Here is a 14306-nt window from a genome sequence, read left to right as displayed (position 1 = left end):
AGAGGGAGCATGAATTATGGGTGTTTGGGATTGAGTTGCAACACCGGTAGTTAACGCCCATGCAACACAGCACACGCCCTTTAGATTTATACCGAATAGTTTCTATTTTTATTGTATAAAATGCAAAAAATCTCTGCTTCACTGCTTGTGCTTGAGAAAGATGCCGATAATGACTGCTGCTTGGGCCTTTCTTTTACTCTTTTTCTGTAATTTGCCCTTTATTAACGGGCAAGAAAGTAAGTATCACTTCATTAGAAGTTGTATTATTATTTTTTGTCCCACAAGCTTCCCTTGTTTTCGTATCCAATACTGGTACGCTCAATTCTCGTGTATTCTGCCGAGAGGTCATTCAGTGTGTTGGAGCTGGTACTGATGTGTTTTGGTCTTTCTTTGGATTGGGTTCTATTAGACTAACAGACACAGAAAGTAGATTTGTTACTGTAAGTAATGATGACCATGTCTGATTGTGTGTATATATGTATTGTAAGCCTACTCTCGATTTGTATGTGTACTCTTGGCTAGGCAGACCCTTACTACTATATAGTCTTGGCTGCATGATAGATACAATACACAGAACAGGATCACGTGAGTACTTTATACATTGAAACACTCCTGGTTGGATTGGAGCCCTGGCCAGCTGCTGAATTATTGCTGGCAGGTTCCTTTTCAAAAAGTTTGTAGGACTCTAGCAACTGCAAAAGATAGGAAGATGGGCTAGTGTGAGCTTTTATAGTTACTTTTTCAGTATCATTAGCAGATTATGGTATTTGTCAGCAAGTTTCAGAAAGTTATGGTGTGTTAGGACAAAAAGACCATGAGCCAGGACACAAATTTAGATGCATATCATGACAAACATCATAGTGCACTGTGAGAGGCATGAAGTAGCCATAGAAGCAGATATTTAGTTGTTAAACCATCAGATATCGTCTGATGGGTCCCACAAAGTTTTGTTAATGGTCCCAATCAACAGCCTTTATCATGTCTAACTAGGAGTGATTCAACGCATAATGTGCTCACATGATCCGGTCTCCAATCCTGTTCTGCATATTGTACATGTATTTATGGCTGCATTATGGACTTGCATTTCATTCCCATTTTTAAAAACTATTCTCCTTGAATTTACATGTGTACCGGACCTACCGGTATTTTCTATTGTTGACCTACATGTACATGTACATGTAAGTTTTTGCTTGTTCAGCATGTAGGGATGTACACGTATAGTATTAAGTAAAGTAACTGGATTTGATATCAAAATATTTTAGCCAGATTAAAGTGTGCATATGTATGCGATATTGCTTTTGTGCTATATTGACTGAAGCTGTAATAATGATGGTGATTAAATGGTTAATTTTAACTAATGTGTTCCTGAATCCTGACTTTATATACATGTATTGTACTTATTGCACATTTATGTGTGTTAATGGTAGCTTGTACATGAATTTGGCAAATGTAATTTCAACTTGTCTACTGATATGGCATTTCGTACATTTTTATGTATGTCATGTGACTGTGTGTATTCAATGTATTGTAAACAATTATCTGAAAGTGTATGAGCCTTTCATGCGTGGCACAATGGTGGGGACAATAACCACAATATTGACCACCATCTTAGATACGTATAATCCATAAATTATGCTGAAAGTAATAATCATGCTAGATACATGTAACTCAGATAGTCACTGCAAAGTTTATGGTGTACAAGATAGTGCTGCCATCATGATGGCATCAAGGTACTCTGTTAGTAGCAATCACTTTAAAATATACATGTACATGTTCAGTATAGTTTAAAACTGTTTCTCACTACATAACTTGTGTATGCATAATGCATAATAATATTTCAATAATTGATTGTAGGCAGTGTTGCTATCATAACTTAATTTGTCAACTATGTTTTGACAGAACTGCATTGCAAGCATTTGTAGGTTGTCAGAAGACCAACACCAATCATTATTGTTTCCTTATTTGATTTATTGTAGATAAATATCTTCATGTTTTTACTTTTATTTCTATGACAGACATCACAGATGGAAGTGAATGGGACAAATTTCATTACGGCTAATCTAACATTTGATCCATTGGTTACTAGCCATGCGAGTATTTATGTTTGTCAAGTCGTTGGTCCTGTACCTGCTAGTACTAACATAAGAGTTGTTGTTGAAGGAGGTATTAATAAAAATACTTTATTCTTTTTACTTCTTTCTTGTTATTTTAGTGCCGGTTGTCATATTGTCTGATATACCTGATTATGATTTGTCTCAGTTCACTATTGGCGACACCATTACTGTAACCTGTCAAGTAGAAACATGCCTGTCAGATGTAACAGTCACATTTTACAAAGATTCGCAAGTTCTTAAAACAACAACTATCACGAACAATAATCAGATGAGACTTGCTATTGCACACACAATTACAGTAGCTGCTGATTCTGCTGGAGAATATGCTTGTCGTGCTGTAACACAACAGGGTGGCACCCCAAATGAACTTTTCTCATTGACAGGTTTGGTTTTCCTATTATGACCATTTTAATTACTTTATTGGTATGTAGGTACACCCATGTCGGCGCCATCGCCATCGTCTTCATCCTCATCATCAAGTTTAAGCACAACTTCCACTAGTACCACCAATATAGGTGCCAGTGGTACTATGAGTGTATCAACCACTGCCATTAGCACTCCTACTTCCAGTAGTACTAGTACTATGCCTACACCTACAATCTCATCTCCAGCAGGTGCTTCAACACTTGCTGTTGAGTGGACTTTGTTTGTCTCACTAATATTAGTCACTGTTCTGTCCTTAATGATATAGTTCAGTAAACCAGTCCCTAATTATAGATTTATTATTGTCATGTACATGTATTTGTGACTTGTCTTGACTTGAGTTTGTTTTTTTAAACTTTTTTCATATAGATACATACATTATTGAATGATAGTGGTTAATTGTTTATTCTATTATAAAAGTTATACTTGTTCAGCCTCCATTTGTTCAACATCTTTTTCTTCTCTTTTTGATACTTGCCTTTCTTTCTGTGCAGCGATTATCTTATCAGCAGTAACTGTAAACCAAAAATTTTGTTAATAGCATACACTCGAAGCCTTCTTAATTTACTTGATGGCTGTTCCAGTAAATAAATTCCTTTTTCAACTTCTTTTTTGTTAGCTTCATTTTGTAATTTAAGACCTGCCTTTAGCCTAAAGGAAGTAGTACAATAGAAGTGTAATGTCAGCTGCAAAATTATGACATGTCAAATGAACCTGTTTTTAATGAACTGATTTTGTCTCTTGACCTTGACCTTTTCAACTTTCTTAATAGCTTCAACTAGATTAAGTGTAGATTAATGAAAAAAGAAGAGACACTGAATTATGTGTAGATACCTTAGCAAGATCAGATAACAACCAAGGGCATAGGTGGTTGTCTAATTTTCCTGCAATGCCAAGGCTGAGGTCAATAACCAACTTAGACTATGGTAGTACTACTATCAAATTTGAAAACGATTAACAAAAAATTTCTGCTGCAAAAAAAGCCATCAATTGTCTTCCTTGATGGTCACTATGCATGCATGTCTGCTCACTAGTGCTCAGTGCCATCTAAGCCACCAGAGTATCACTGAAAGTAAGGGAAAGGCTTTTGATTCTTGCTGCATGTGTTTGGAACCATTTAAGACATAATGTATTGGGTGTCTAATCAGTTTAAAGACCTACATGTAAAACCAAAATAGGTTTAATTGTTTTTACTAAATATCTAGAATACATCGCAGCATCATTATACATGTACATACAATAGCCTAATGCATGTATAATTTAATACTACGCATATAACCACTAACCTGTTTTGTCCCAAACTTCCCTGCTATATTTTGTAGGAATATTTCTTTTCCTCTCAAATTCTAATGACGCATCCTAAATTATCATAAGAAATTATGAGTAGATAACACCAAAATGTAGTGCCTCAGCCCTATTTTTAAATTCACATAGGCTACTCCTTAACGGTTTGCTGGCCAAATGTGTAAATTCACCAAATTAAAACCCACCAATCACTAACATTTCTCCCCTCCAAAATTACCCACTATAAAATATTGTTTTTCGTAATCTCACTACCACCACCTATGTAACGACATGTAATTTTTATCATGACTTCACAAGCATAATGGATGAAAGGGCAAGAAAAGCATGTCAATCACACAATGTCAGACATGACAGCTAAATTTATGAATTGACTACTTAATCAACTTGGCAATTAAGTTAACTTAAGTATACTAGTAACTCAGAGACAATTAGCTCTACCACAAAGGAAATTCACACACAAAGGTTATTAGGCTATGTTTAGACTATACTCTGGACTGAGGCTTTCTTGCTTCAAAATACAGCTTGTGTTTACACTAATTATGCATACTGGGATACTTCTGTAAACAAAATGATAATTTATAAAAATGCAGCTGCAAGATTAGTGTCAACACTAGAAAATTGTAAACACTAGATAACAATAACAGCAAAAACAAAACCTGATTCAAATGCAGCCTTATTAGGATGTGTTTACACTACATGAATATGCATCACTTAAGGAGACCTCAAAGTGGATACTTTTGTAAACATTAAACAAACAAAAATTTTTTTACCAACGCAGCTGCTTGACTGGTATAAACTAGTGACGAGATGCAGCATGAATGTGATTCAGTTTGATTCCAAGTACTTTACCTCTAGAGTATCAATGGTATCAAGTACAATTCCGTGTACCAGAGAAAATCAAAGTCTAGAGGTGTTTCCAACAAGTTCCCATTGCTACAAATTGACCACAAAAATTAAGTAAGGCTTTACTGTTAACTTATCACTTATAAATCATCTCAAAGATTCAAACAAAATCCAGAAACAGTAGAAAAGCATTATATACTTATTAATTTTGGTTTTCATTTTTAACAATAAAATATTTTCCTTATTAATTATTGTACTCGGACCATGAATTTTTTCAATACATGGCAGGTCTACAAAATGATGCATTGCTTTTCATGATTTATATTGTGACTGGAAGTGCTGTAGAAGCAAATGGCAATGGGCATCACAATGCCAAAATAGAAAAACATTCCATTCCAACGTTTTGAAATGTGACCACTTGTTTCTATTGCACTCCTGGTTGTAACACAACACAAAAAAGCAATGAATATTATGTAGACCTGCTTTACATAGAAAATGACTAGCGTACAAGATAATTTATTGGCGAGGAATCAATACTGGCAATTCCATAAAGAAATTGCCAATATAAAAGCTGCCATTTTGCTACAATCTGAGCATGCTCAATGGCATGTGGCACAAAATCGTCAATATAAAATTTGCCAATTAAACTTCCATAAGTAAATTCACCAAATGTTACTCCACCAATAAATCATCTTGTACGGTACATTCAAAACATGACTATAATGCTAATGCTCAAATAATTTACTCACATTTGAATCACATGCTAGACCCTATGTATAACATATGGCAGCGTATTCCAGTTGAAAATTAATACTTTGTAAACCAGTTCAAATAATTATTATTCAGTCACAAGTTCAAAACTTAATTGCTACATTTTAAAAATTTTGTTTGCTATAAATACAAGGAGTGAGTGGTATTTAATGAGTGTTTTACAAGTACAGGTGCATAAAGGCTGTATTTCTTTAATATATCACTCCACTCCTTTGAAGTCAGTGACAATAGCAAACTACATATACATAACTCAGCCAAATGCTCACCACATTCACATTGCATAACCTATGTCTCTTTATCAGTATTATTTTTAAAATTTCATAATATTTAATTGCAATGTAGTATGCTTCGTCTAGATTTTTTATGCAATACACTTTAATGCATAAATTGAAGAAAAAATAATGGTTAGGCAGCATATAATTCCAACCCATGTAGTCATATCATGCACTCTTGATTATAATAATGGATAAAAAATATCATACAAGTAGCCAAACATTTAGTACTTTACTAGTCTGTCTTAAAGTCCTTCATTATGTCCAATTTCAAAGTCAAAATGGCTACCAGTTCCTTAGTAGCTCATGTTAAAGCGATTCTACTCTCTACTTGTCTTTTCTCACTTTATAATAAATCTTATTATACTTTTTGACAGTGAAGGGATTAAATTTAGGTGAATTGCTGAATTTTAGCAATTAGCAAGTTTTAATTAGAAAAATTTGTCACTATGTACCATTGAGCATGCACACAATGGTTCAAATGGCGGATATCTATTTTGACGAATGGCTATATAATATATGTAAAATGCTAAATACATCTCTGCCAATTTTTATCACCTAAACCTTTTGATATCATAATTATTCAGAGCTTTACACCCGTTATGATAATCACCACCACCATCACATACACACTCATACCACTAATAATAAAATTCATTTACCATAGTCATTTCCTTTCCATTTGCTTTTCTAAATGCTTTTGTCCATCTAACTTTCCTAGGGTTTCTCTTCCTCTTAAAAGCTTTATGACACTTGGACCGACAGAATCTAAATTGCTTTACAAAAGTAATCAAACTTGCATGCATTAACCATTACTTTACAGTCATTTCTGACAAACATGATTCCATGACCTGGATAAATGGTAGAAGAACAAAAATAGCACTTTTCCAACCTCATCGCACATGTGTTGTGTGATGACTTATTTCATTTGGGTGTGGCTGGTCTGCGACTCTAGCTCTGCGCATGCGCATAATGATAGAATAGGGAGGTGGCTGCTGGTTAATTGCTTATGCTTAATGCTCCATTGCAATGGAAAGCTCTTCTCAGCCTCTTCCTAAATATATGAAAGCTCTGGTCAAAGAGTCAGCAACAGAATCCTATATTTATAAAGATGTATTAGTGCCCCAACCTGGTCAAGGTGAACTGCTAGTCAAAGTGAAGAAGGTTGCAATTTGTGGCTCAGACATCACCCTGTACAAGTGGGGAGAGAGTAAGAGTAATATTTCCTGCTTTGTTTAAGATTTTTATTATGCAGTTGCAAAGACTATTGCAGCAATTCCATTTACACCAGGTCATGAGACAGTTGGAGAGGTAAAATCAATAATAATTTTTAGCTATAGTAATTCTTCAATGAATTGTTATAGCAATACAAAAAATTATTTAAATGTAATCCCAAAATTACAGTACACAGTTTTGATTTTGACTAGTGAAGGGGCAGGCTGAGACTACCACTTAACATGTACATTTTTGTTTCAGATTGTGCAGCTTGGCTCAGATGTTCCCCAGGAATATCAGATTGGAAAGAGAATTTGTGTTGAGAATCATTATTATTGTGGGCATTGTTATCAATGTATGCATGGTGAGTTAAGCCAATTGAAGCTTCTGTGATTAAATTACTTTGTACAGGGCAACCTCATATTTGTCAAAACCTCAATCAGTTTGGTCATGGAAAAGGTACTCCTTATGGAGGTTGTTCAGAATACACAATAGTGCCTGCAAAATATGCTTATCTCCTTCAAACTGATTTGGATGATTCTAAAGCAGCAATATTAGAACGTATGCTAGTAATTGCATGACACTTCACCTTTAATCATTTGTAGCATGTGGAGTTGCTCATCAGGCACTTGATGCCATTAATCCTATAGGAGAAGATATTCTTATTCAGGGTAATTAATTGTCCTGGCTTTAGGTGTATTTAATGCTATTCTTTGTTAGGATGTGGACCAATTGGACTATTTGCAATTGGCTTAGCTAAAGTAATGGGAGCAACAAAAATGTTAGTATACAATTTCTTGACTTGTAGAATTTCATGATAAATTTTTAGCATTGCTTGTGACATTGTGGATGCAAAACTAAAGGTAGCTAGCCAAGTTGGAGCTGATGTGACTGTAAATTGCAAAACACAAAACCTTAAAGAGATAAGTAATGACTTATGATTAAAGATTCTTTGTGTATACAACTTGTCAATGCAATGTTAGTAATGCAAGAAACGAGTAATAATGGTATTGGACGTTTACTTGATGCTACTGGGGTAGTCCCAATGATTAATAATTGTTTCAGTCTATTAAGGTAGTGTGATGTATTTGTAATCAAACTCTAATAAACTTAATTACAGGAAGGGTGGTTCTATTGTTTTAGTTGGCTTGCCTAAAGTACTTCATTCTTATTGTAATTATTGTATCACAGATTTTGTTGTAGGAGCCACTTCATATAGAAGACCCTCTGCCCAATGTAGTTTTTAAATCATTAACTCTCAAAACGGTCCATGGACGAAGGATTTTTAAAGACTGGATTGAACCTGAGAGATTTTTAAAGGAAAACAAGTCAGTAATTAATGCCATCTTTTACTTTTGTATGTTAATTTATGGCATAGAGTAAACACTGATCCAATTATTACACACGACTTTCCCATGAGTCAATTTGAAGAGGTATGTCATCTTTTTATTCTCTTGCAAATAGTTATAAATGTCTCCATAGGCATTTGCAACGTTAATGAGTGGTGCTGGCTGTAAAATACTTATGACTCCCGGAAAATAACTAATATAACAAATATATATTGAACTGCTACTTTTTGTAAAAAAACATTTATTATTTTCAGAAGAGGGTGTGGCTGAAAGAATGGCAACTTTGCCCAAGTTTATGAAAGCCCTTGTGAAGGAATCACCAACTGAGTCATACTTATACAAAGACGTGCCAGTGCCTCAACCTAGCAAAGATGAGCTGTTGGTGAAGGTAAAGAAGGTTGCATTATGTGGCACAGATATACAGAAATACAAATGGAATTATGGTAGGTGTCAAAGTGTGGGAGGAAGACATGTACCATACACTCTTCTGCTTGATTAGTTGCAAAAGTAGTAGCTGAGATTCCTTTCACCCCTGGGCATGAGATGGTTGGAGAGATAGTATCTGTTGGGAAAGACGTTCCATGCGAGTATGCCCTTGGTAAAAGAGTGTGTGTTGAGAATCATTTCTACTGTGGGAAGTGCTATCAGTGCACACATGGTTAGCAATGGCTATGGCTTTGTTGTATGTTTTGGAGTTTCATTACATAGATTTAAAACATATTTGTCAGAATCTTGACCAATTTGGTTATGGCAAAGGAACTAAACATGGTGGCTGCTCTGAATATACCATTATTCCTGCAAAGTTTGCCTATTTATTGCAAACAGATATAGATGATGCACAAGCTGCCATACTTGAACGTAAGTGACTCCAATAAGATTGTTTTTATTTTACTTATTTTCAGCTTGTGGTGTTGCTCATCAAGCTGTAGAATCAATTGAACCTGATGGGGAAGATGTTTTAGTACTGGGATGTGGACCAGTAGGTCTTCTTGCAGTTGGTATAGCCAAAGCATTAGGAGCAAGTAAAGTGTACGTTTAATACCAAGAGTATGATTCCTTTATATACTTGATTATGCTTATTAATACTGTATATAGCTATTAATTTTATCAATTATTTTGCTGTGTTATGGAAATACCACTGCCATATATTTTGCTTGCTAAATTATAGCAGCTAGTATCACTGTCATAATGACAAAAATAATGATTATGAGAATAGTTTTTTTGCCAAACTTCAATTTTGTATGAAAATGATATTAAATTAGTGTAAATGTTTTAATACCTGCAGTTATGCATGTGACATGTTTCCAGAGAAGTTACAGTTAGCAAAAGAAGTTGGAGCAGATGTTCTTATTAATAATGCCACTGATGATCTCAATTCTACAAGTATGTTTATAGCTTATATGTGAGTTAATTAAAATAATTTCAGTAATGGAAAAAACTGGTGGGAATGGAATTGGAAGGATAATTGAAGCAACAGGAAGTACTGAGTTAGCAGGATCTTGTTTTAAGTATCTTAGGTTTGTTAAAAGTGAAAAGTTCTATTTTATTTAAGTTCTATAGAAAAGGAGGTCAAATTTGCTTTGTTGGACTAATTAAGGTTAGTAAAATGCTATATTAACTATTGAAAAACTCTTGCTAATAATAATTAAGAGAACAAAAGGCAACTGGTAGTGTCTTTGCTATTGTGTAATTGATCATGCATCTAGTTTAACCATTGCTTAAACTCGAAAGCATAACGTTAAGGGCAGTCCAAAATTATCGAAACCTAATAATAAATTTGATGAAACATTAGAATATCATTTTTATTGCCCATTAGTAATATTTCTATTGTATAGGGAGCTCTTGACATTGAAAATCCACTGGTTAATGTTGTTTTCAAATCCTTAGTCCTTAAAACAGTACATGGAAGAAGAATTTTTGAGGACTGGGAGAAGTCAGAGCAACTAATACACAAAAAAATGTAAGCTATAGTAACTGCATGGTGCTGGCCATGCCACATCAGTGTTCATTATTATAGTTTTGCATTATTATTGATCATACACTTTATACAAATGAAATGCCTCAGCTCCCTCTTTTGAATCTTATTGGAGTTACTTGAAATTGTTTCCAACAGCTACAGAAAATAGTTGGTAGTGTAGTTTAAATTTTGTTAATCAGCCTATATATATATATATATATATATATATATATATATATATATATATATCTCATAATTATGACATCATCCTTTGATGTGGTCGGGTTTATATTTTTGTATATATACCTGCCATTCAGAAATGCCGTCATCATTATAAAATATATCCTATATAACATACTAAAACCGGTCTGTATACAAAAGATATAGACCTTTGATGGGTGTCCTCGGATGTGATATGGCCTTCGGGCCTGCGGTCCTCGGGGCTATATCACATCCTTGGACACCCACCTCAGGTCTATATTTTTGTATATAGACCTGTTTAGTATGATATATATAATACACATATAGATATATATATATATGAATTTTTCCAATTAAGTCATGTTTTTAAGATGACAAATTATATTATTGTTTTATAGGATAAATACAAAGCCAATCATTACCCATGAGTTTCCAATGAGTCAGTTTGAAGAAGTATAAAATATATGTGTAATTAAAATTCTTTTTATAGTTTTTTGAATCTAGGCATTTGAAACATTACTCTGTGGCAAAGGATGTAAAGTTTTAATAAGTCCAAGATCTTGAAGTTGAAAATTTTTTATCATAAATTATTTTAATGTATTATTATTTTTACAATACTGTAGAAATTACATTTACAAAAATTAATACGGTACTTGAAAATAGCTTGCTGATAACAATGCCACATTAAAAAAACTGTATCCTAATTTTGGCACTAATCACCTCCCATAGGTTTAGTATAGTGAATCTATGGTACAGTAAACAATAAATTAATGCATTGCGGAAGTGAAATTGGCATAGAGGTACTATAGTGTTTGTATATCTATGATCTATGCATACATCATTCGTTCTCCGTGATTAATTATAAATAAGTCCGGCCGTGGTTTGTGGGAGGGGCTAGCTACTCGAGACTACTCATGCATATACAGCCATAAATATTCTATAATATCTATGATACAGCATACGTGACGTGTCAGGAAGTACGGCTTCGGCGTTGGTGCACATATTTCTGCAAGCAGAGAAGGAAGGTCAAAGACAACCTGTTTATGCTGTAACTTCGCTGAGTCTTCTTAGTTTTTGGCACTAAAGGGTTGCTGTAAATTGTGAGTAGATTGATTTTAATAGTTACACTGTCTTGTTTTAAGTCTGGATAAGGCTATAAATGAGACTCAGTATTTTTGCGACATGTCTGCCAATAACCGTGGCAGGCTAACATAACGGGGTATGCTATAATCTATCCATAGATATACCGCCGATCGAAGCGGCCGACAGGCTGTTGTGACTATGAACAACAGCCATGTATTATCCTTCTATGCAAGGCTCAGTCTATGAGCCATCCAGACGACACCTGATAAGATGAGTTAGTTTTTATCACTAAAGCAGTGCTGCCACATTTTTAGTGCGCTTAATTTTATTATCTGACTCTAATTATAACAACTCATAGCTAACAAGTAAAAGAATGATTACATTTTTGAATGGTATTTTTAGTAGTGTTGTTTTAGTATGGCACAATAATTAGTAAGTTTTAGTTATAGTTTTATGATTATCCACCAAACTCTTTCCGTTTATGTAAAGACAATTAAACGATCAAAATTAAGAACAAGTAAATGAACCAAATGACCTGATCAAAAGTATAGTGCAGGTATTAGTGGTCAGACCTCTTACTTACACTGCAATAATTTAAGCAGTTTCAAGTGTGCTATTTTAGTTTTAGTTTTAGTTAATGTAACTCACAATTAAAGTAGTTTAGTTTTTGTTATAGTTAATTAGTACTAGTTTTGGTTTTAATTATTGTTATAAGCACTGAGGAATTTGAGGCCTGGTTTACATGACTACGTTTTAAAGTAAAACGGATATATTTTTAGTCGGATAAGGGTCTCGTTTACACTAAAACACAAGAAAACGCATATCAAATCCGAACAAAAGAAAAACGAATACCAAAACAGATAAGTCTATGAAGTCCAATGAAAACGCAGCTGCTGGATTAGTGTAAACACCTGAAAACAGTAATAGCAAAAACAATGCAGATTAGGCTAGCGTCGTCGTGTAAACCAGGCCTGAATTTTAGGCCTGGTTTACACGACTACGTTTTAAAGTAAAACGGATATATTTTTAGTCGAATAAGGGTCTCGTTTACACTAAAACACAAGAAAACGCATATCAAATCCGAACAAAAGAAAACGAATACCAAAACGGATAACTCTATAAAGGAATGATAAAGTCCAATAAAGACGCAGCTGCTGGATTAGTGTAAACACCTGAAAACAGTAATAGCAAAAACGATGCAGATTAGGCTAGCGTCATCGTGTAAACTACGAGGCCTTAGTTTTAGTTTTAGTAAAGGAAAACAGCTTACTAAAATAGGTTTTAGTTTTAGTTATTATTAACTAAACAATGCTAATTTTTAGAGCCGGCACAAGTAGAGGAACTTTCAGTTTCCAAATCTGAGACACTAGTACTTGAATTTTGGCAAAAATTTTAGTAAATGAACCCACTTAAACTGTATGCATATAATGACTTGTTAAATTCAGAGTTTAAACATTGTGATATTAAAAACAAAGTTAAAATTAGCTAAGTGTAGCAGTACTGTGTCATCGTTAAGTATGCAGAGTATACTTCAGTGCCTTGTTTATGCTCAAGGTCACTGATATCAGTTATTCACTGTGTGCAGGGTTAAGTTAAAGTGATTTGTAAACTTAAGGGGCATTGAATTTCTACTTAATGCCATTCATAATGAATCCTACTTTGTTGGCCAGACCCCGTCTAACTAGTCTCGCATGGCATGACTCTCCACCCCTTTTTGACTTTTGGATATCCAAAAGTCAAAAAGCAGTATAGAGCCTGGCCATGCGAGACTACCATTTAACTAATTGGACCCATGCAGCAGTTCCACACACCACATAGTACAAGATTAGTTCTTTATTTTCCTAAACATAAAAAATTAAAAAAAACAAGATTAAGTAGGATTTTGAATGACCAACAAAAATACAAAATGAAAATCCTACTCTCGTGATGCAAATTCTACTCTACGTTGTACTTTTAATGTTATTATTTTAAGAATTAGAGATCGCCTTGCAGTGTAGAGTAGAATTTGCATCACGAGAGTAGGATTTTCATTTCGTATTTTTGTAGGTCATTCTGAATCCTACTCAATCTTGTTTTTTTATTTTTATGTTCTTGTTTGTGTTGGTTTTTTAAGATATTTATAATATTTCTTCAGTTGCAATTGTGATACTTGTTTATTTTACACAAACAATAAGTTCATTATTATTATCATTGTTATGATTTTACAGCATTTATGAGAGACAGCACTGATTGACTAAATATGGTCAAGGAATATCTACTATACTGATGCTATAGTCTTGGCACATGTCCTTGTTCAAGAAGTCCCATCTTACCTGCAATTCTGTAGCTATTCCTGTTCTTCCTGTTGTCAAGTTCATATTATTATCACATTAATTAATAAATTATTGTTTATTTTTTGAAATAAAATAATTTATTACACACTTTAGAGTAATATGCAAGATTAATACCTTTTTTTAGTTGGAAACCTTCACTAAGTACGATTGCAATTGATTCCAAGCATACTTAGCATAGCTAACCTAGCTAGCTTGCTTTTCCATTTCTGAGATCTGCATTAATGGTGGCATGCAGCTAAGATGGTACAATCCAGCAGTCATAGCATCACTTTTTCTATTCTTGAAGAATGATCTGATGGGACATGGACCTGCGCATAGACTGTTGGAGCAGATTGGCATAAAAATTATCCTTGTAGCATCAACCAATGCTGAGATACACATGACTACTGGATTGATAGGACTTGATGATGATGAAGATGAAAAGAAATAGGCTGAACAAA

At 34.1% G+C, this 14306-nt stretch overlaps 5 protein-coding genes across 6 annotated transcripts in view; 4 read left to right on the top strand and 1 right to left on the bottom strand.

Annotated features, from left to right (window-relative positions):
- Nucleotides 1-121: 121 nt before the first annotated feature.
- On the top strand, nt 122-2977 carry LOC100638881 (A-agglutinin anchorage subunit-like). The gene is made up of 5 exons (XM_003382352.3): nt 122-236; nt 286-440; nt 2016-2163; nt 2213-2497; nt 2546-2977. Exons 1-5 carry the CDS (start codon nt 161-163, stop codon nt 2803-2805), a joined length of 924 nt encoding a protein of 307 aa, XP_003382400.1. The 5' UTR covers nt 122-160; the 3' UTR covers nt 2806-2977.
- Nucleotides 2879-6668, bottom strand: LOC100639261 (probable ribosome biogenesis protein RLP24). Its single transcript, XM_003382353.3, has 6 exons — nt 6545-6668; nt 6391-6504; nt 3824-3896; nt 3252-3315; nt 3106-3188; nt 2879-3052 (listed from the first exon to the last, which is right to left on the bottom strand). The coding sequence occupies exons 1-6, from the start codon at nt 6623-6625 to the stop codon at nt 2958-2960; spliced, it is 510 nt and encodes a 169-aa protein (XP_003382401.1). The 5' UTR covers nt 6626-6668; the 3' UTR covers nt 2879-2957.
- A 37-nt stretch (nt 6669-6705) lies between these two features.
- LOC100635091 (L-threonine 3-dehydrogenase-like) lies at nt 6706-8548 on the top strand. The gene is made up of 12 exons (XM_003382334.2): nt 6706-6938; nt 6984-7039; nt 7205-7307; nt 7355-7504; nt 7549-7614; nt 7664-7724; nt 7773-7870; nt 7927-8017; nt 8064-8100; nt 8147-8271; nt 8322-8376; nt 8426-8548. The coding sequence occupies exons 1-12, from the start codon at nt 6758-6760 to the stop codon at nt 8483-8485; spliced, it is 1083 nt and encodes a 360-aa protein (XP_003382382.1). The 5' UTR covers nt 6706-6757; the 3' UTR covers nt 8486-8548.
- LOC100634840 (L-threonine 3-dehydrogenase-like) lies at nt 8516-11054 on the top strand. 2 transcript variants are annotated; one of them, XM_019999040.1, is made up of 10 exons: nt 8516-8735; nt 8792-8950; nt 9001-9150; nt 9195-9321; nt 9578-9675; nt 9719-9809; nt 9853-9889; nt 10128-10252; nt 10849-10889; nt 10941-11006. In XM_019999040.1, exons 1-10 carry the CDS (start codon nt 8567-8569, stop codon nt 10946-10948), a joined length of 1005 nt encoding a protein of 334 aa, XP_019854599.1. In that variant the 5' UTR covers nt 8516-8566; the 3' UTR covers nt 10949-11006. The 2 variants fall into 2 exon arrangements, with proteins under 2 accessions (XP_019854599.1, XP_003382380.1); XM_003382332.2 differs by having other exon boundaries at nt 8520-8735; nt 10849-10903; nt 10955-11054.
- A 410-nt stretch (nt 11055-11464) lies between these two features.
- The window catches only part of LOC100634715 (E3 ubiquitin-protein ligase RNF213-like), a 38056-nt gene continuing 35214 nt past the window's right edge, over nt 11465-14306 (top strand). The window contains exon 1 of the mRNA XM_019996398.1: nt 11465-11550. The gene's annotated coding sequence lies outside the window, so the exon portion shown is untranslated. The remainder of the gene's footprint in view (nt 11551-14306) is intronic.

Source organism: Amphimedon queenslandica, unplaced genomic scaffold (assembly GCF_000090795.2).
Source record: "Amphimedon queenslandica unplaced genomic scaffold, v1.1 AMPQUscaffold_13522, whole genome shotgun sequence".
NCBI classification, from domain to species: domain Eukaryota; kingdom Metazoa; phylum Porifera; class Demospongiae; order Haplosclerida; family Niphatidae; genus Amphimedon; species Amphimedon queenslandica.
Note: the sequence above shows the minus strand (reverse complement) of the source record. Positions and strands in the feature narration are given on the sequence as shown.